This window comes from Thamnophis elegans, chromosome 16 (assembly GCF_009769535.1).
Source record: "Thamnophis elegans isolate rThaEle1 chromosome 16, rThaEle1.pri, whole genome shotgun sequence".
Classification (NCBI taxonomy): domain Eukaryota; kingdom Metazoa; phylum Chordata; class Lepidosauria; order Squamata; family Colubridae; genus Thamnophis; species Thamnophis elegans.
Window position 1 is genome coordinate 28144890 of NC_045556.1, and position 22515 is coordinate 28167404.

Consider the following 22515-nt stretch of genomic DNA (forward strand, 5'->3'; position numbering starts at 1 on the left):
AAGGATGGTTAGCACATTTCATCCAATTGCTGAATGAGAAACACCCTTTGTACTGTATTTTCCAAGTTCCTCTTAATGATTTCTCTCAAAGTGAAATCAAATGTTGATTTAAAATCAATACAAGCTGCATGCAGTAATTCTCTCCCTGCCATTTTAATTTGTTTCGTTTAGAAGAAAGTTTACCGGTAAATCAAAATTTGCTCCTTGGACCAGTTTCAACTGATTTCACAGCAAATTGAGATTATTTGTTAAAAGGGTACCCCTACTTTTTCCATAGTTCATTCCCCCTTTCCCTATAAGCCACCCACAGTCCATTATGTCCCTCAATCACTTCTGTTCATTTTGTTATGGGAAGAAACCAGTCATGCTGGGAAATCTGGTTGGGATGTCCTTGTGGTGGGAGTAATTTCTCACAGGAAATAACAATGTTTGGATGCCGTTCCTCCCAAATGGTTGCATTCCATCCCACTCCCTTTTCTTTATCCAGGTGGGAGTGAAACAGCATATAGGTGACAGTGCTAGTCAGTCTTCACATGCTGACCCCCCCCCCCCCCAAGAAAGGTTGAACTGAAACAAAAATAAACATGTTCAAATTATTACTTGATTATCTGTGTTTTCAGGTGGACAAGGAAGCTCCTTTGCTTCTCTCAAAGTCTCTCAAATTCAGGTAATCAAGTTATTTTCAGCTCCTCACCAAAACTGGTGCCTGAGTTTGGAGATTAAGACTTGATTTAAAATGATCAACGAATAATTAAAAGTAACAGGGAAAAGGGCTGGGTGTTCTCATTTTCTCCCTGCTTCCCTTTCCTAAGAAGGGGCCAAATTGGCATATTTGCCCTTGGAATACAACTCTGATGAATTGGCTGCCAATAGGGGGAAGCTTCCCCGGAGTCCAGGAGCCCTTCGGACTCCAACCTACCTCTTGGAAAGCACCTTCACTCTGATAACTGGCAGTTTAGCCTGCATGGATGAGGTCATAAAGCCTCAGAATTCCCTAAGAGATAATGCCTTTATTGGCATCCTACCAAAGGTCACCTGCTCCACCTTTTACAAGTTCACCAATGTCAAGCAAATGTCTGAAGGAGGTAAAAAAACCAATCAATAAAGTTGCCCATTTCTCACAAAGGGCAGAATTTTGTATGTAGACTGCCTCTTGTCAATGGAAACTCCACTCATTAATGTAGCTCTAGATGAACTTCCCATCACATTCCCTTTCTTTTGCCATGCTCTTTTGTGTTTTGTTCCCTCATCCCAGGTGAGCTCCCTCCATGCTTTCTCCTTAGGTGAGACACCTTTTTGCGACTCCCAAAGTAATCCAGCAATCCAAGAGGGGAAAAATCCTGTCACCTTCGAGAATTTCTGCCAAAAGAAAATACTACATAGCTTAATGACCCTGTTTTACCCAAGTTCCAACTTTTAATGGATCCAGCATTTAAAGAGACCCAGAAAGAATCCAACTTGGATCCTATCAACAATGTATGATTTCCTGTTTCCTTTTTCCAACAATGAGGTATTGATTTCTATGATGAAATTCGCTAGCAGGAACCATTGTAGGAGATTCTCTTCCTTAGGTCCTCTTTAACTGGAGACGGTCTCCTTTTGTGCAAGAATTCTGAATTCTCATATCCAGGAAGAAAATGTATCCATGTAGTTGCTATTTAAAAACACACCTGAGTGAGTCACATATGGAGAGTTTCTTTATTTATTTGGATCCCGATTTTATTATTTCTGCAAATGAGAGAAGATGTGAAAGAAAAGGAAGGAGCCAATTTGGAGCTCAAGGTTGGACGGAGGGGTCTTTGGAGTTGTCTGAGCCCCCCCCCCCTCCAGCCACGGAGACCCCTCCCTCCTCTCTTCCCCCAACAACAACCCTGTGAGGTGGGCTGGTCCGAAAGAGCGGCTGCCCCACACTTGAACTCAGGCTCCCTTGCTTTCTCCCCTTTGGCTCCACTTTATAGGCGGCTATAAGGCCTACGCGCCAGAAGAGCCCCTGAGCTCCCGCGGCCTCAATAGGGGGGAAAGAGGGGGGGGAGAAGGACCCCAAAGATCAAAGGGAACCCTGTGCCCACGCCTCCACTGGGAACCATAGCAACCATCAACACCGGAGGTGCTATCTGGCCGGTTGAAGGAAGGCGGACGCCGATTGGTCGCTGTGGGGAGGGCGGCGATTGGCAGGAGGACAGCTTGGGACCGGTCTCTGCAAAGGAACAGGCGAAACTTCTGGAGAAGATAAGGCGTGAAGCCTCCACTTCCGGAAACAAAACGGGCAACTAGGGAGCTTCTTGAATCGGCGACAGAGGAGGCCGGATGACGCAGGTTATGCTGGGAGTCGCAGTCCGGGAGGGTCATTTTCGGAAGGGAGGCTGCGGGAAAGGGGACGCAGCCGTCACCCGCCTCTCTCTATGCCTCTCTCTCCCCTGCAGGAGGACGGAAGAATCCGGAGGGGGAAGGAAGGAAGAGCCCCCTTCCCCCCCCCCCCCAGAGCAGTCCCTTCGCGGCGTCCCGGGGAGACGGCGGGGAAAGGCCGGGAGGCTCCGGGGCTGCAGAAGGGATGAGCGTAAAAGGTTCCCCGATGCAAATTACACGATCTGGTAGGAAAAGCGTTTTCTTCCCGACTTCCGCAATCGGACCAAGAGAGGTGCAGGGGGCGGTGGAAGAGAGGAAGAGGCGGAGCTTGGACGAAAACGGACGGAGGCCGGACTGGCCCTCATTTTCGGATACGGAGAAGTAACGGGGGAAAAAAAACCGATTACAGGTGCGCATGCGGACTGATGCAGGTAGGGCGCAAGGGACGCCGGGAGTTGCAGTCCGGGAGGTTCCTCCGGAGAAGGACCTGTGAGGGAGGAGAGGGCGGGCGCCCGAGGCTTGGTCTGACGGCTGAGGGGGACTTGGGGAGGGAGGCCCGTGGGAGACGGTGGCTTCGGCCTGGGCTTCTTCTGCGGGGAAGGGGACGCAGCCGTGACGGCCTCTCTCTCCTCCCTGCAGGAGGACGGAGGAGCCCGGCGGGGGAAGGAAAGAAGCGCCGCCCGAGAGCAGGTGATCCCTGTGCGGTTTCCCTGGCAGAGGGCGGGGAAAGGCCGGGAGACTCCGGGGCTGCAGGAGGGATGCGCTCAGGGAAATCCCGGGAAAGGACGCTGCCTGGAGGGCGGTGCGGAGACCAGGAAACGGGCGGAGACTCCGAGACGGTCCTGAAGGGCGGAGGGTCCTTCGGAAGATCCCGAAATCCCCAAAGGATCCAGGAGGAAGAAGAGAAATATCAGTGCCCGGAATGTGAAAAGTCCTTCAAGAGAAACGACCATCTTGAAAACCATCTAAAAATCCACTCATTTGGAAACCCACATAAATGCTTTGAGTGTGGAAAGAGCTTCAATTATAGAGCAGAACTTAGGCAACATGCAATAATCCACACGGGAGAAAAACCTCATAAATGTCTGGAATGTGGAAAGAGCTTCAGTCAGAGTAGCAGCCTTTATACACATCAAAGGATACACACAGGAGAAAAACCTCATAAATGCCTGGAGTGTGGAAAGAGCTTCAGTCATAGCAGCAGCCTTTATACACATCAAAGGATACACACAGGAGAAAAATCTCATAAATGCCTGGAGTGTGGAAAGAGCTTCAGTCAGAGGGGCAACCTTTATACACATCAAAGGAGCCACACAGGAGAGAAACCTCATAAATGCCAGGAGTGTGGAAAGAGCTTCAGTGAGCAGAGCAGCCTTTCTAAACATCAAAGGATCCACACAGGAGAAAAACCACATAAATGCCTGGAGTGTGGAAAGAGCTTCAGTGAGCGGAGCAGCCTTTATAAACATCAAAGGATCCACACAGGAGAAAAACCTCATAAATGCCTGGAGTGTGGAAAGAGCTTCAGTCAGAGGAGCAATCTTTATACACATCAAAGGAGCCACAGAGGAGAGAAACCTCATAAATGCCTGGAGTGTGGAAAGAGCTTCAGTCGACGGAGCAACCTTTATACACACCTAAGGATCCACACAGGAGAAAAACCTCATAAAATGCCTGGAGTGTGCAAAAAGCTTCAGTTGGAAGAGGAGCCTTTATAAAAATCAAAGGATCCATTTGGGAGAAAAAAACAGATAAATGCTTGGAGTGTGGAAAGAGCTTCAGTCATAGGGGCAACCTTTATAGACATCAAAGAATCCACACAGGAGAGAAACCTCATAAATGCCCCCCCCTCTCTCTCTCCCTCCCTCCCTCTCTCCCTCTCCCCTCTCTCTCTCCCTCCCTCCCTCCCCCCTCCCTCTCTTAAGAAGGAGCTGCACACTTGGCAATCCCGCCCAGCTGGCCCACAGGCACCTTGGTCAGGAGAAAGTGCCCACCCATTCTGCTTGCCACTCTGGCCAGTGGCAAGTTCCCCAGGGGGAAAAAGTGCACCCCACCCAGAAATGCACTGAGTGCCAAGGCCCAGATCTTCAGCTGCATCCAGAGTCCCTTTGCTGGGCGGGTGCTCTGCCTTAACCGAAGCTGGGGCTTTGCTGGCGATCTGGTGCTCAGTCCTCCGCTTGGTCTTCTTCGCCTGAAGCCAGGTCCACCCTCTGGTCATCCATGCGCTTGGCTTGGACCCGCTGGATGAGGCTGAAGAAATCCTCATCGGGCACCGTGGGGCCACGGGGGGGTGGAATGGGGCGGGGCACAGCACTGGTCATCCAGGCGGGAGGACTGCAGAAAACGAGGATGGATAAAAACCAAGGATTAAAAAAAAAAAGAATCTGCAATATTTAATTTCTTGGCAAACTCATTCCATGGATCGAAGCTCCATGCAAGCATTATTATACTGTTGCTTTTTTGTACATCGAGAGCTTGTGCACTCAAGGAGAATTCCTAGGGTGCCTATTCACATTTGGCCAAATTAAATATACAATTCAAATCAATTCAATTCCTCAGATACAGTGTGATTGAAGGGCTTCTCACACTCAGACATTTTTATCATATTTTCCCAGTTGAATTCTCTGAGTGGATTCTTTGATGTCTGTTAAGCTGTGCTTTCTGACTGAAGCTCTTTCTACAATGCAGACATGTATGTGGTTTTTCTCCTGTGTGAATTCTTTGGTGTTTATGGAGGAAATTATGGTAGTGCATTCATCAGGGACAATTGTAAATTTTCCCATCTGCCTTCCTGCCATTCATATGATTTTTCTCAGCAATGGATCCTTTCATGTTTATAAAGGTTTCCCCTCAGATTAAAGTTCTTTCCACACTCCAGGCATTTATAAGGTTTTTCTCCTGTGTGGATTGTAGCATTTAGGGTCCCGATGCTGGAGATGAAAGAATAATCCAATCCATGGATAGCTGAACCAACAAGAGTTTATTGAGCAACCAGAATTGACATGAGAATCAACAGAAAAAGTATTAATCATTAAACATCATTCTTATAGTGGTTTCAGCTTCTTTGAGCTCTACCTACTTTACGTGTTATATCATTATTGGCTAACAAGTCTCCAAGGCACAATAATTGGTTAGTCCGTACATCATTGGTGTTCGTGAGAACGTGCACGTTCTCACACACTGAATGAATCAAGTGTTATCAAATGAGTGAATGTTACAGGTTATACTTTGTATCATCCTGTGTCCTTGATGCCTGGGAACACTGCAAGAAAAGAATAGCTGACAAGCAAATATTTTCTGCAGATTGCTGCAGTTCTTGCTTTTACTAGGATCTCTTGTCTGGGGTGTCTCATTCCATTAGTAAGTAGGGGGTGGCAGACTAGTTTAACTGGAGGAGCACTGGGTTTCTTTGTAAGAAAGGGAATCAAAATAATTAACCCCTTTCACAGTCTGGGGATAGGGACTCAACACACAGAAGCATTTACACATCAGCGTACTTACAGATTTATCCTCCATTCAAACTGCTTGCATAAAAATCCACATACAAATATTTCCTTTCATACTTTCTCCAGGCAAATCAACCATTATTATCATTATTTTAGGGAACTTTCACAAGCCACTCCATTTTTTTTCCCAAATCCCTTCTTTTTAAAGTAAAATAAAAAATAATAAGGTCTTGCTCCTCTCCCAAGTCTTGGAAGTGACACAACATAGAAACACATATACACTACCTCTACACTCCTCTAACAGAAATGGACTATTAACAAGTGTCACAAATAAACTCAAATATTGTATCTCTGCCTGACTCTTTTGTTCCTGCAATATTGTTTTTAGTTGCTCAATAAGTCCCATATTATGAGGTCCCTGAAATGGCCAAAAATCCCCTGGATTGTCCAAGGGAAGTTGAGGCCAGACAGACATACAATAATGAGAAAAAGGCTGCCTTTGATCCCTATATCTAATTCTCTTAATATCTCAGATTGAGGCAAAATACAACCCACTGGCAAATCTTTGGGCAGCTTCCCTTTTAGCAACTCTGTTTCTCCTGGACTGGATTCCTTTTTGCTACCAGTTTCCAATTTCAAAGCCGGATCTCAAGTGAATTCCTCCAATCCCCTGGGACGCCTCCTGTCCGGTCTTTGCCTTTCCTACACATTTTGCCTCTTTCTATTCTTCCACCGGATCCTGTTCCTCGCTTTTCTTCAGGGCTTCAGCCTTTGAGTTCAATTAAGGAGTCACCAAGGATCTTTCCCAGGCTGGATGTTCATTTAGACAGTGGCTCATAGCATTCATCAACCCACTCTTTGCATCAGTAGGACACGCGGATCTCTGCATTGCCCCTTGCTTTTCAGAGTACTCAATCACTGTCAAAAGACTCATGAGCTCTGAGGGCAGCTGACGGTGCAGAAACACACAGTCCTGGTCACCGACCGGGAGTTTCATTTCAGAGCAATCACACACCTTTCAGCCACTAAGTCTTACCCATCCAGGGACCCTCCTCTGGTAGTCTTTGGTGCCTTCCAATTGAATCCAGGTGTGGAATCCCAGAACGAACCCCCAGATTGTTTCCCCCAATTCAGGTCTGAGCCTGGTGCCGATGCCAATGATGGACACCAGACAAAAGGGTTCCTGGTCAAAAGGCCAAGAATCAAGAACAAAGGATTCAGAAAGCTTTATACATTTTCACTAAAGGAGAAGGCGGGACAAGGTGAAATAATAAGAAATATCCTCTAATAAACATTTGAGCAATAATTCTACAATTTGTTCTATTGGTCTAAGCCTTGGCTAATGAATGTGCCAGGAGTTTTCTAATAGACATTTCATTTGCTGCAGGCCATCTCCATTGCTAACTTTTGGCTGAGGTCTGCAAGTTGTCTAATCCTTATTATTTTATCAACTTTCTAACCACCCATAATTGCTACAGGCTTTATACATGCATATTTCCTGTTGATAAGCATTCTTTGTTCTTGCCAAAGAGACACACACATACCCCAATTACAGTCTTCCTGCTTTACTTTCAAGTGTGTGCCATGACCCTGCTTTAGCAGCCAGCCCATAACTGCCTTCTACTATGTCATACAAAATAAATAAATAACTTATAGGGGTTTTCTGAATGTTAGTGCTCTGCAAAACCATCCCTTTATTTGAAAGTCTAAACTTGTCAAATGGTCCACTTAGTGTCAGATGTCCTGTTTGAAAAGGTAGATAACGTAACCTAAAGGCTCAAATAGGGCCCACACTGCAGCACCTCCCCAGCCCACATGTGGCCTTCCACAGACCTCCCCCACCCTGAGACCTCCTGGGCACTGCTTGCAGCCCCACTCGGTCCCCAAAGGTATTGGGCCTGCTTTCCTCTCCTCCTGGGGTCCCATGGCCTCATCCCCATCTGCCGGTCATTGCTCACTTTTATTTATTTATATCCCACCTTTATTATTTTTTCCAAGCGGTGGATATATCCAACACATTCTTTTCCTCATTTCCCCGCAAGGACCCTGTAAGGTCAGTTGGGCTGAGATGGGGTGGCTGGTTTTGGTCATCTTTCTTCCATGCCCAAGGTGTATTAGAACTCTGCATCTCTTGCTTTCCGGCCCTGTCCCTTAACCCCTGGACCAAATCTTTTGAGTAGATCTCTTCAGGAAAGAGCCACTCCAATGCATGGCCTTCGTGACAAGAGGATTTATGCTGTTGTCCTGAAAGCGGGCTCCATTCTGAGAGCAGCTGCAATGATTTTTGGCCACTCCAAAAGGGCAGCCACTTCGTGGACAGCACTCCAGGGCTTCCACTCTATAGGGAAGCTGAGGGCCAAAGCTTCGAACATCCTCCTCTATTGGGATTCTGGAGATCATATTTGGAAGGACTTATGATCCACACCCCTGCCTTAATGGAACTTCCCTTCCACATGCAGGAAAGTAGGCAGTGGGGTACCCCAAGGTTCTCCCAGGGGCCCAATACTCTTTCCTTAGGAATACTAATTAGAGTTAACTAGGTAAATGGGGAAGAAACAGAACGGAGCTGGAAGGGACCTGGGTGGTCATTTATTGTCAAAGCCAATTGATCGGCAAACACAAGGTGTGAGACCAGAATATACTTTTATTTCAGTATCAAGATAGAAGGACCCAAGCTTTGAAAGCCTCCAAGTCCCCGATTATAGTTTTACACTCAATTTTTATACTCCAAGGTGAGTCGCACACATACCTTTGCCCTCCCACTAATAATGCCTATAATATTTATTGGTTACCTGAGTTAAAGCCCCCCACCCCCACAAGCTTTTATGCTTGTTATGCTAAATAGCTAAATCTCAGGCCACCTGTTGCCTACCCCAGGTCACAGGTATCTTTCAAAGCTTCTAGTTTCATATTCTAGCTCTGTAGTTTTGGGGGTTTCCTTGTAAGGGAGCTATTCTTGCATTCGACATCCTGGCTAAGTGGTTTCTGACAGGTAATTTGTTGCCTTTTGTGGAAGCCCAATGATTCAGAAAACAATTGCAAATGATCTCACCCAGTGGCTTCATGTAGATATTAAATAGGAGGGGGGACAAGACCGAGCTCTACGGCACCCCATATTTAAGGGGCCTAGGGGTCGACCTCTGTCCTCCAACCAACACTGACTGCAACCTGCCCGAGAGGTAAGAGGAGAACCACTGTAAAACGGTGCCTCCCACTCCTACCTCCTCAGCCGTCGCAGAAGGATACCATGGTCGATGGTATCGAAGGCCGCTGAGAGGTCAAGGAGCACCAGGATAGAGGAATGTCCTCTATCACTGGCCTGCCAGAGATTATCGGTCAGCGCGATCAAAGCGGTTTCGGTGCAGTAACCAGGCCTGAAACCAGACTGAAAGGGATCTAGATAATCTGCTTCATCCAAGGTCCATCGGAGTTGAAAGGCCACCACCTTCTCGACAACCTTCCCTAAAAAAGGGAGGTTGGAGACTGGCGATAGTTTTTAAGGATAGCTGGGTCCAGAGAAGGTCTTACCACCGCTTCCTTCAAAAGTTGCGGGAAAGATCCCTCCTGCAGAGAGGTGTTCACGATCCTCTGGAGCCAGCCTCGTGTTACCTCCCTGCTGGTCGAGACCAGCCAGGAGGGACACGGGTCCAGCAAGCAGATGGAGGCACTCATCGCTCCCATGGCCTTGTCCACTTCCTCATGGATGACAAGCTGGAACTCACTCCAAGAAATCTGATCAAGGCCCTCCCTCGGCATCTCCGCTGGTACTGACCAAGTGGAGTCCAGGTCCGTCCGAATCTGAGTGACTTTGTCCAACAGTAACTGAGCAAGTTCCTCTGCCCTTCCCTGTAAGGGTTCCCCCGCATCCCTCCCTTTCAGGAGGGAGTGGGTTATCCTAAAGAGGGCGGCTGTGTGAGATTCTGCGGACGCAATAAGAGCGGAAAAATGAATACATTTTGCTGCCCGTATCGCCACTAAATAAGTCCTAATAAAGGCTCTTAGTTGTGTTCGGTCGGATTCGGATTTACTAGCCCTCCAGCGTCGCTCTAGGCTTCTCTTTTGGCGCTTCATCTCCCGGAATTCCTCGGTAAACCAAGGAGCCCTCCCGGATCCACTGCCACTTAGAGGCCGCAAAGGCACAATCCGATTTAGTGCCTTAGCCGCCGCTGTATCCCAAGCAGCGACCAAAGACTCTGTCGGATTGTGGGCAAGGGAGTCAGGTATCTCTCCAAGCTCCAAATATAATTGATATTAATTCAAATATCTTAACTCAAAAATTTACTATATTAACATCATCCACTTTTATTTGACTGCAGTCCTTCATCCTTAAGTATACCAAGATTCAACCCATAACCACATGCTGGCATTTCATTTACTTATTTATAAAATCCTCCATTAACATTAAATCCTCATATCCTGTTTTAGCTAAACATCCATAATATTTAATACCAAAGTTTTCTAATCCTCCATGTATATAGTTTATTATCATTATCCTTTCTTTATTTAACATTTCCCCCTATACAGTTAAAATGTAACTGTATATAGTTTTGTTTTTTTATTATAATTATTGTTATTCATAATCTTTATATATAGTCCAAAAATATTTCTAACCTTCCCTTCTCATATCCAATTATTACTTATCATAACAGCTCAACATTGTATACATTACTATCGTTATCAGTTTTTATTTAACTATACCTATTACCAATGGATTTAACTAAGTTTAGCTAATTTTGAATTATACTCTTCCATCTATCAAACTGTATCTCTCCAATAACAGAACAGTCTTATATCTGCTGCCATTTGTGGATCCAATTCTCCAAACATCTTTTTGAACGAGTCCATACAAAGAAATCTTTGCACCTTCTTGTTTGTGGTATCTCTCATATAATGTTGACACCCTCCTTTTGTTTCCTTTATCAGCTTGTCTTTAATTCTCAGCAGTGGTATCAAATGTTTTGCAAATAGTATTTCATAGTCCATAAATTCTTTGATATTTTCTTCTCCTTCTATGCCCTGTCCTTTGAAGTAAATTTTCTCTCCATTTAACCCATCTTCAAATATTCCATTCTTTCCTCCCTCAGAAATAAACCAATTGTCACGAATATCAACAAGCTCAAATTCTTTATCTCCGTTTTCCATTTCAATTTTTTGAATTTCCATCTTATTTTGTATTTGATAAACATCCTCAGTTTTTTCCTCACATTTGTTGCCAAAAAAACAAAATAATCCAATTTTCTCTGAATTCTATCCTCTGTATCAAACACCCTCTTCAAAGCTGAAAGTATCGCTTGGAGAGACGCTTGCAGAGACGCCGTGTTTATACGCAGTTGTATTTTTCCTTAAAAGCTCTGAAACATTCGCAAGTGAAAGCAGACTACAAAGGGAACAGCTGTACAATCTTATCAGATCTTAAGCCAGAACAGCCAAGCAATAAAAGTGTCAAGATGTAAACAGTCAAATTGTAGTCAATTAGCTTACAGAGAGTCAGAAGAAATGTTGGAGTAATCTATCCATTTGAAAAGATTTACTTAGAATCAATCCATGTGAATAACATTTAAAAAATAAGATAACCACTGTCCAAAACCATTAGAAAGATCAAAATTGCCGCTAAGTTCTTCTATTCTTTAATTTAAATTGGTTTTAAAAATTTTTAGGCAGTCCGTTTTTCTTTAAACAATAAAAGTTTCTTACCAGCTAAAAAACTTCTCCTTCAAATTGCCCTGACTTTGTCAGCCTTAAAAGACTGGAATTTTTACTGCCAGACGAAGACTTTAAACCTGCTTTTCTCGAAGATTTTGCGATATCCCCGAGATCAGCAAGATGTAATCTTCCTGTTCACCATCTCTTCGGGATGATTTAGGTCCGTTAGAACCTCCGAGAAATAAAAGTATCGAGTGCGATATCAGAGCTTTGAAATCACACGTCGTCTCGTCATGGCATCCAGGCTCCGCCTCCCGCTAATTGGCCTTTATTGTGGGTGTGAAAGTTTCTTCCTGTCATTGCTTGATATAATCTATATGGGTTTTCCAAATATCAGTGTCATGTAAGACCATCCCCAGACAATTGGATTTTCTCAATGGTCCTGTTGTCTTCCAGCAGAAACTGCTACAAGGGACTCTCAGGTCCCATAGATGACTATTCTGGTTGGTGGGGGGGAGACTTGGTGCATTCCTCACTTTATATCCCTTTTCCTGCTTATCCTGTACTGAGATGTTCCTTCTTGGGAATGAAAGTGGGGAGGGATGCAATTGAGGGCCATCTGTTATGGCTCAGCACTCGACCCTTCAGCAAGCAATGCCGGAGGACAACTTCTTATCACTTTCTCAGCCTACAGTTCTCAAAACCACACCCATAGATTGGCTTCTCCTACACCGGACTGAGTGGAGGGGGTCTCTAGCTGTTTTACCCTGAAGGAATTGCATGGGAATCAGCAGATCCTGCTTTCTTTGTCTTGCTATCCCTTTCTCAATAGGTTCCTTTTGAAATGCCAAGCGTTTCAAGAGTTCTAGTTTCTTGAGTGGAGAGACAAGGCAAGTCCTTACACACTTTAAGGCCGACAAAGCTTTATGAGATCTAAGCCATATTCTCAGCCTTTAGGATGAGAGGTACATTGTGGCCCAGGGATAGAGGCAGGTTTAAGTAGGAGATGGTCAGTTGACCTGTTGAGGAGTGGAACTGCTCCTTAAAGAAGGTGGAGGTCAAAATACAGCCCTGGAAGACTTTTCTGAAAAGGATGGTTAGCACATTTCATCCAATTGCTGAATGAGAAACACCCTTTGTACATTATTTTCCAAGTTCCTCTTAATGATTTCTCTCAAGATGGAATCAAATGTTGATTTAAAAACAACACAGGCTACATGCAATCATTCTCTCCCTGCCATTTTAATTTGTTTCGGTTAGAAGAAAGTTTACTTGTGAATCAAAATTTACGCCCTGCATCAGTTTCAACTGATTTCACAGTAAATTGAGATTATTTGGTAAAGGGGTAGCCCTACTTTTGGCATAGTTCATTCCCCCTTTCCCCATGGGCCACCCACGCTCCATTATGTCCCTCAACAACTTTTGTTCAATTTGTTATGGGAAGAAACCAGCCATGCTGGGAAATCTGGTTGGGAAGTCCTTGCGATGGGAGTAATTTCTCACAGGAATCGACAATGGTTGGATGCCATTGCTCCCAAACGGTGCATTCCATCCCACTTCCTCCCTTTTCTTCATCCAGGGAGGAGTGAAGCAGAATATAGGTAACAGTGCTAGTCAGTCTTGACATGCTGACCCCTCCCCCAGAAGAAAGGTGGACCTGAAACAACAGTAAACATAGGTACAATTATTATGTAAGTAGTAACCCAACTATTGCTATATTCTTTATTGGGACCATTGAGGACACTTAGTGTGAAACGTAACTAACCTCGCTACCCTAACATTTGGAGCAGCCACCCATTCTCTGTGCTAATAGGTAGCCTTTCTACAATGATAATGTCAGCCTCTGTTTTGCTGCTTGCTTTCGGCTGCCATTGAAATGGGGAGGGGGGGCATTGTGTGGGTGGGCAAGTGTCAGCACAGAAGTGACTGTGAAAAGGGAGGTGTTCTCACCATCTACTGCGCATGCTGCAGATAAAGGATTTGCTGCCCAGACCAACTGTCCGGCATACCAGCCTACTGATGCTTTTTGAAGATGTCTCCCACATGACACCTCTGGGGTGTACTGATTGGACTATGGACTAAGGTTACCAGGGGGAGAGGGTTGGGTCACATATTGATATCTATGATTACGCGCGCTTTTGCCTCAGACCTCACTTAGCTTAGCTACTATCTACTCATGACCAGTAAAAGTACTCTTAATTCTGCAAAATGGAGTTGAGTGGTTTCTTTTCTTGGTTACTGAGTGAAGCAGCTCTGACATTAAGTGAGGTCTCAGACACGCACTTATCCCGGAGCTGATAACTTCTGAGGGGAGTGCACCCAATTCCTACCCCCCCACCCCCTGGAACATGTCCCAGCAAGGCAGCAACCGGGGGGAGGTTTGCAGAGGCTTGGAAAAATAAACATTCCAGCCGTGACCCTGGAAAGGAAGCGGACCTCCATAGAACAGAGGAGAGGTCTGATTTCTGGTCCCTCCTCAGGCTGCGGTGGAATTACATGCAACAGTTCGGAGACGTATTTTTCATTGAAGAAGCCAAGGTAAGAAAAATTGCTATGCCTTGGGGAAGTAAGGCAGCCATTGGGATGGAGGCCCCGCATGATGCTGACCCCGCCCCCTACCGAGAGACTGGCTGTGGAGATGGGAAGTGATTTAGTCCATGACAATTATAGCGAAGATAGAGGGGGAGAGGAGGTTATCCCCCCCCCCCCAAGGAGCTCCAAATGAAAGGGAAAGTGGCTGTACAAGCAAACCCAGATTTTCCTCATGAATTCTGAGTGGAAAATCTTTTTGATCTAGTAGTGACTCCAATCTATTGCAGCCCCTTTGAGCAGCCGATCTCCAAGGGGAGCATCTGCCAGTAGGCTCTCACCATGTCGAAACCACTTTGAAACTTCTCTGAGAGGATCCTAGTTTCTCTTTCATGGTTGTGGGACACAAATCCAAAAACTATTTCCAAGGTGGCTTATCATCCTGGAGTCCTGATAGTGAAATGCTTGGGATGCAACACCATCATATAGAGAGATATAGAGAGCTTTGAACATCAGCTCATAGATGTCCTATATCACCCTCCGTACCATCTCATACGGTTGTTGTTGGGGGAAGAAGTGAGGAAGAGAGCTCCAAAGACCCCGCAGTCCAACCCTGAGCTACAAATATTCTTTCTTTTATTGCATATCTTCTCCACCTTAGTTGCAGAAATAATAAAGGCAGGATCCAAATGAATAAATAAACTCACTCTATGTGACTCACAACTGTGTTTTTAAATAGCAACTAAATGGTCTCTCTTTGATACAGGAACATTCTTCTTCCTGGATATAAGAATTCAGAATTAATGCACAAAAGGAGATCGTCTCCAGCTAAAAGGACCTAAGGAGGAGAATCTCCTGCCAATTGTTCCTGCTAGTAAATTTCCTTTCATTCCAACACATTGTGGGAAAAATGAAGCAGGAAATCATGTAATTTTGATAGGATCCAAGTTGGATTCTTTCTGGGTTTCTTTAACTGCTGAATCCTTCAACATTTGGAACTTGGCCAAAAGAGGATCATGTGCCTTGGGGTTTCAGAATAATTAAGCTATGCATTATTTTCTTTTGGCAGAAATTGTTCAAGGGAGACAGGATTCCCCTCCCCTTCCTGGATGGCTGTATTACTTTGGGATTCACAAAGAGGTTTCTCACCTAAGCAGAAAGACTGAAAGGAGCTCACCTGGGATAATGGAACAAAATGTAAAGCAGGATGGCAATACAAAGGAAATGCAATGGGAAGTTCATCCAGAGCTACGTTAATGAGTGGAGCTTCCCTTGACAGAGGCAGTCTACCTCCAACAATCTGCCTTATGTGCAAAAAGATGAGGAATGAGCAGCTTTAGTAATTGGTTTGGTCACCTACCAGACATTTGCCTGGCAATGGTGTGTGTAGAAAAGGTGGAGCAGGTGAGCTTTGGTAACCACTTGTCAACTTCTTGGGAATTCTGATGGCTTTATGACCTCATCCATGCAGGTTAAACTGTCAGTTATCAGAGTGAAGATGCCCTCCAAGAGGTAATTTGGTGTCCGAAGGGGTCCTGGACTCTGGGAAATTTTCCCTCCATTTATAGCCAATTTATCAGAGTTGTATTGCAAGAGCAGAAATGCCCATTTGGCCACTAATTAGAGGAAAGCAGAGAGAAAATAAGAACACACAGCTCTTTTTCCTGTTACTTTTAATTATTGATCATTTTAAATCAAGTCTTAATCTCCAAACTCAGAGTCCAAGTTTACTATAGAACTTGATTACCTGAATCTGAGAGACTTTGAGGGAAGCAAAGGGGCTTCTTTGTCCAACTGAAAATACAGACCATCAATTAATCCAGCAAAAGCAAAGCAAAAACATTTATTAAGGATGAGTTGTCAAATGGTACATACATTCAGTGTCAGTAAAGAAATGATGAAAGGATAAAATACACTGATTGCTCGAGAAGTTTAAACAACAGAAATTCTAGAAATATTCCACAAGGGACAAATGTATGGGCTACATTAGTCTTTCTCAGCTGGTGTGTTTCTTGAAAATTGCAGATATATTCAGTCAGAACACTCTGTTGTGTAGTTCCTGAAAAAGCAAGTTCACACATTCAAAATAAAAAGTCTTAGTCAAGAAGGAAAGAAAGCTCAAATCTGAAAAGTAGCTTTTGGAGAGAGGGGGGACATCTAATTTTAAAGACTTATGAAGGGGCTCCATCACGATCGCCTCCCAGCCGAGGAGGAGCTGCAGTGCAAGAGAGCAGAAGGACCAGGATCCCCTCCAGCTTTTGGGGCGAGGCATCAACCAGGAAACGCCCCACAAGGCGGTGGGGTCCTCCAGCCCCGGGCCCTTCTTCCTGGGGAGAGAGTGGGTGAGTGAAGCTGGGGGGTTCCTGGAGGCCAGAAGAGGTTGAGGGTCGATATATTAAGGGGTGTCTTGGAGGGGATTTCCCCCCCCCCTGCAGATTTGCAAAGGGGTCTTTGGGGGGGAGGAAGCGGGAAAGCGGGGAACAGGAGTCCCCTTGCCTAGGGGGGACCCCGGATGGGGAGAAAGTCAGAACCCCGGAAGGGTCCCCCCCAACCTCCATCTGCCTGAATGCGGGAAGGGGGGGCGGAGATCAAAGGGAGTCCCCCGCAACGCCAGCCTCACTTGGCACTGCGCAAGGCGCTCTCTGGCTGACTGAAAATGGAGACCTCCGATTGGCCGCTCTAGAGTCGGCGGCGATTGGCTGGAGGCTTCTTGGGGCGGTCCTTCTAAAGGAAGGGTGCCCCACCCCATTTGTTAGGGGGAGACATTACGACGAGGGAAGGGAAATACAGACCCAGAAGCCCCCCCCCCCACACACCTGGATGCGGGCAGCGGGGAAGCAGACCGGACCCCAAACTTCATAGGTTCCCCTCGCCCATCTCCCCTGGCAACCATAACAACCCTCGGCAACGCGCAGGCGCCCTCTGACTCGTTCAAGGAAAGAGGACGCCGATTGGCCGTTCTGGAGAGGGCGGTGATTGGCAGGAGGACGGCTTGGGGCGGTTCTTTCAAAGGAACAGCTTTCCTACCCGGAAGAACCTAAAGACAGGGAAGCCTCCAGTTCCGGAAACTAAACGGAGAACGGGGAAGCTGCCTGAATGGGCGACAGAAGAGCCAGGATGATGCAGGTTTGGCGCAGGGGATGCTGGGAATCGCAGTCCGGGAGGGAGGTCTCTCTGGAGTGGTGGTGGGGAGCCTGAAGGGATTGATGGAGGCGGGCAAGATTGGGAGGCCGAGGCCTAGTCTGGGGGGGGCGGGGATGTGAAGTGGCCGGGTTCGCAGGGACCGCGAGAGGCGGAGGCTTCGGCCTAAGCTTCCCCTGCGGGGAAAGGGACGCCACCGTGACCTGCCTCTCTCTCTTACCTACAGAAGAACCGAGGAGCCCGGCGGGGGAAGGAAGGAAGCGCCGCCCGAGATGAGGAGGAGGAGATCGTTCCCGGCGGAGCAGCCCTCCCCGGTCCTGGGGCGCCTCCCCCAGGAGACGGCGGGAAAACGCGGGGAGGCTCTGGGGCTGCAGGACGGATGAACGCAGGGGGACCCCGAGAAAGGCGGATGCCTGGAGGCGGATTCGGGGAGGAGGAAACGGGCGCAGACTCCAAGACAGTTCTGGAGGACGGAAGATCCTTCCGAAGACGCCGGAAGACCCAAAGGATCCAGGAGGGGGGAAAGAAATATCAGTGCCCAGAATGTGAAAAATCCTTTAAAACAAATAACCATCTTCAAAGGCATCTAAGAATCCATTCAGGAGAGAAACCTCATAAGTGCCTGGAGTGTGGAAAGAGCTTCAGTGAGAGGAGCAGCCTTTATAGACATCAAAGGATCCATTGGGGAGAGAAAGGAAAGAAGTTCCTGGTGGTCAGAGGGTCCTTCAGAAGACCACGGAATACCCAAAGGATCCAGGGGGAGGAAGAGAAATACCAGTGCCCAGAATGTGAAAAATCCTTTAAGAGAAAACAGCATCTTCGAACGCACCTAAGAATCCATACAGGTGAGAAACCTCATAAATGCCTGGATTGTGGAAAGAGCTTCAGTCAGAGGGGCACGCTTTATACACATCAAAGGATCCATTCAGGAGAAAAACCTCATAAATGCCTGGAGTGTGGAAAGAGCTTCAGTCGGAGGAGCAGCCTTTATATACATCAAAGGATCCACTCAGGAGAGAAATGTCATAAATGCCTGGAGTGTGGAAAAAGCTTCAGTCAGAGGGGCACCCTTTATACACATCAAAGGATCCATTCAGGAGAAAAACCTCATAAATGCCTGGAGTGTGGAAAGAGCTTCAGTCGGAGGAGCAGCCTTTATATACATCAAAGGATCCACACAGGAGAAAAACCTCATAAATGCCTGGAGTGTGGAAAGAACTTCAGTCAGAGGAGCAGCCTTTATATACATCAAAGGATCCACACAGGAGAAAAACCTCATAAATGCCTGGAATGTGAAAAGAGCTTCAGTCACAGGAGCAGCCTTTATATACATCAAAGGATCCATATAGCAGAGAAACCTCATAAATGCATGGAGTGTGGAAAGAGCTTCAGTTGGAGGAGCAGCCTTTATACACATCAAAGTATCCACACAGGAGAGAAACCTCATAAATGCATGGAGTGTGGAAAGAGCTTCAATCAGAGGAGCAGCCTTTATATACACCAAAGGATCCACACAGGAGAGAAACCTCATAAATGCATGGAGTGTGGAAAGAGCTTCAGTTTGAGAAGCAGCCTTTATAAACATAAAAATTTCCACACAGGAGAAAAACCTCATAAATGCCTGGAGTGTGGAAAGAGCTTCAGTCAGAGGAGCAGCCTTTATATACATCAAAGGATCCACACAGGAGAAAAACCTCATAAATGCATGGAGTGTGGAAAGTGTTTCAGTACTAGAGGAAATCTGTATAGACATCAAATGATTCACACAGGAGAAAAACCACATAAATGTCTGGAGTGTGGAAAGAGCTTCAGTCGGAGAGCACACCTTGACGGACATCAAAGAGTCCACACAGGAGAAAAACCATGTTAGGAATATAATTAATGGTTGGGTTGGCAATATATAAATCATGTAACATTGTTGTACCTGTTTCTTTAAATCATACTGTAAAATGTGATTGGTTGCTGTTTTCCTCAATCTGCCATAAGAGGGAGCCAGAACGACTGTTAGTTCTCTGTCTGTTCATTAGGTGCTGGGCTGATCTGATCTGAGTGTTTTTGGAAGCTGGAAGTGCCCTGAACTATTGTAAGTTTTGCAACTGTTAACAAACTTTGTGTACCAGACTGATTATATATGACTGGACTATGTTATTTGGATTATCCCTTTACTGGAAGACATTGATGATTGACTGACTTATCCGTGTATGACTTGGACTGTTTGATGGACTCTGATACCTCTATTTCCACGAAAGTAAAAGCCTATTTAAACTGCAGTGTCTCTCTATGCTGGTTTGTGAGTTCTCCAACACAACTCTAACAACGCTTCTCTGAATGTACTCGCTCTCCCAACGGGGAGCTTACCTAACAAACCATATAAATGACTGGAGTGTGGAAAGAGCTTTACTGAGCGGGGTAGCCTACATAAACACCAAAGAATTCACACAGGAGAAAAACCATACACGTCTGCATTGTAGAAAGAGCTTCAGACAGAAAGCACAGCTTAACAGACATCAAAGAATCCACTCATGGGAGAATTCATGTGGGGAAAATATGATAAATATGTCTGAGTGTGGGAAAATTCACACTATCTGAGGAATTGAATTGTATATTTAATTTGGCCAAGTGTGAGTAGACGCACTAGGAATTCACCTTGAGAGCCCACAATGTACAAAAAAGCAACAAATAATATTCATTATATTTATAATAATTCCAATAGGAGGAATTATTTATCTTTACTCCAAATGAGTAAAGAGGATATTAAGAGTAGTAAATAATAATTACCAAGTAAGGGACTTTTTCAGGCTGAATAATAAAGGCCTTTTTCAATGGTACCTGGTACATGATTCAATTGACTGAAATTGTACTTTTTTCAGAACAGATGCCGTTTCCCATGTGAATGTTCTTTTAATGCAATGCTCATTTCAGTGGTTATACTTAATATTATGGGAGGTTATTGTCAATGTCTCTTATGTAACTGTAACTGCACAGAATGATTTCTTCCATGCAATAAACTCTTCTATTTTCTACTTTTCCTACTGTGTGAACTGAACTGAAGTCCAATTCTGTGTTCTGAATTCCTTCTTTTCATTGAGGGAAATCTCTTTGCTACAATAATAAGTTGCCTTTAGAAGGACATCCCCCTTGTTGCCTAATTGGTGGAAGTGTGGCCTTGATGAATCTAGGGCTAATTGGCCTTTATTGTGGGTGTGAAAGTTTCTCCCTGTCATTGTTTGATATAATCTATATGGGTTTTCCAAATATCAGTGTCATGTAAGACCATCCCCAGACAATTGGATTTTCTCAATGGTCCTGTTGTCTTCCAGCAGAAACTGCTACAAGGGATTCTCAGGTCCCATAGATGCCTATTCTGGTTGGGGGGGGGGGACTTGGTGCATTCCTCACTTTATATCCCTTTTCCTGCTTATCCTGTACTGAGATGTTCCTTCTTGGGAATGAAAGTGGGGAGAGATGCAATTGAGGGCCATCTGTTATGGCTCAACACTGGACCCTTCAGCAAGCAATGCCGGAGGACAACTTATCACTTTCTCAACCTACAGTTCTCAAAACCACACCCATGGATTGGCTTCTCCTACACCGGACTGAGTGGAGGGGACTCTAGCTGTTTTACCCTGAAGCAATTGCAAGGGAATCAGCAGATCCTGTTTTCTTTGTCTTGCTATCCCTTTCTCAATAGGTTCCTTTTGAAATGCCAAGCGTTTCAAGAGTTCTAGTTTCTTGAGTGGAGAGACAAGGCAAGTCCTTACACACTTTAAGGCCGACAAAGCTTTATGAGATCTAAGCCATATTCTCAGCCTTTAGGATGAGAGGTACGTTGTGGCCCAGGGATAGAGGCAGGTTTAAATAGGAGATGGTCAGTTGACCTGTTGAGGAGTGGAACTGCTCCTTAAAGAAGATGGAGGTGAAAATACAGCCCTGGGAATCTGGAGCAGAGAGCTTTGGTAACCACTTGTCAACTCCTTGGGAATTCTGATGGCTTTATGACCTCATCCATGCATGTTAAATTGTCCGTTATCAGAGTGAAGATGCTCTCCAAGTGGTAATTTGGTGTCCGTAGGGGTCCTGGGCTCTGGGAAATCTTCCCTCTATAGCCAATTTATCAGAGTTGTATTGCAAGAGCAGAAATCCCCATTTGGCTACTAATCAGAGGGAAGCAGGAAGAAAATGAGAACACCCAGCCCTTTTTCCTGTTACTTTTAATTATTGATAATTTTAAATCAAGTCTTAATCTCCAAACTCAGGCACCAAGTTTAGTATAGAACTTGATCACCTGAATTTGAGAGACTTTGACAGAAGCAAAGGGGCACCTGAAACTACAGACCATCAAATAATCCAGCAAAAGCAAAGCAAAAACATTTATTAAGGATGGGGTGTCAAATGGTACATACATTCAGGGTCAGTAAAGAAATGATGAAAGGATAAAATATACTGATTGCTTGAGAAGTTTAAACAACAGAAGACATGGATTCTAAATAACCTTCCACAAGGGACAAATGTATGGGCCCCATTAGTCTTTCTCAGCTGGGTTGCTGGGTTGCTTGAAAGTTGCAGATGGATTCAAAGACAGTCAGAATACTCTGTTGTGCAGTTCCTGAAAAAGCAAGTTCACACATACAAAATAAAAAGGAAAGAAGGAAAGACACGACAAATCTTAAAAGTAGCTTTTGGCGAGAGGGGGGGACATCTAAGGTTAAAGACTTATGAAGGAGCTCCATCAGGATCGCCTCCCAGCTGAGGAGGAGCTGCAGTGCAAGAGATCAGCAGGACCAGGAGCCCCTCCAGCCTTTGGACGCATCAACCAGGAAAAGCCCCCCAAGGCGGCGGGGGCCCTCCAGCCCCGGGCCCCTCTTCCTGGGGAGGGGTTGGGGGAGTGAAGTTGGGGGGCCTGAAAGGGGCCTTCCTGGAGGCCAGAAGAGGCTGAGAGTCCACATGTGAAGGGGGGGGTCCTGGAGAGGATTCCCCCCCCTGCAGATTTGCAAAGGGGTCTTTGGGGGGGAGGAAGCGGGAAAGGGGGGAACAGGAGTCCCCTTGCCTAGGGGGGGACTCCGGATGGGGGGAAAGTCAAAGCCCCGGAAGGGTCCCCCCAACCTCCGTCTGCCTGAATGCGGGTGGGGGGGCAGAAATCAAAGGGAGCCCCCCGCCACGCCAGCCTCACTCGGCACTGCGCAGGCGCTCTCTGGCTGACTGAAAATGGAGGGCGCCGATTGGTCGCTCTGGAGTCGGCGGCGAATAGCTGGAGGACTATTCTAAAGAAAGGGTGCCCCCACTCCATTTGTTAGGGGGAGACATTCCGACGAGGGAAAGGAAATACAGACCCCGAAGCCCCCCACCACCACAACCTCCCCCTGCTTGGATGCGGGCAGTGGGGAAGCAGATCGAACCCCAAACTCTATAG

At 45.9% G+C, this 22515-nt stretch overlaps 1 protein-coding gene across 1 annotated transcript; it reads left to right on the plus strand.

Annotated features, from left to right (window-relative positions):
• The first annotated feature begins 1559 nt into the window (after positions 1-1559).
• On the plus strand, positions 1560-19024 carry LOC116518951 (zinc finger protein 271-like). Its single transcript, XM_032232517.1, has 2 exons — positions 1560-4025; positions 17884-19024. Exons 1-2 carry the CDS (start codon positions 2772-2774, stop codon positions 18973-18975), a joined length of 2346 nt encoding a protein of 781 aa, XP_032088408.1. The 5' UTR covers positions 1560-2771; the 3' UTR covers positions 18976-19024.
• The last annotated feature ends 3491 nt before the right edge of the window (positions 19025-22515 follow it).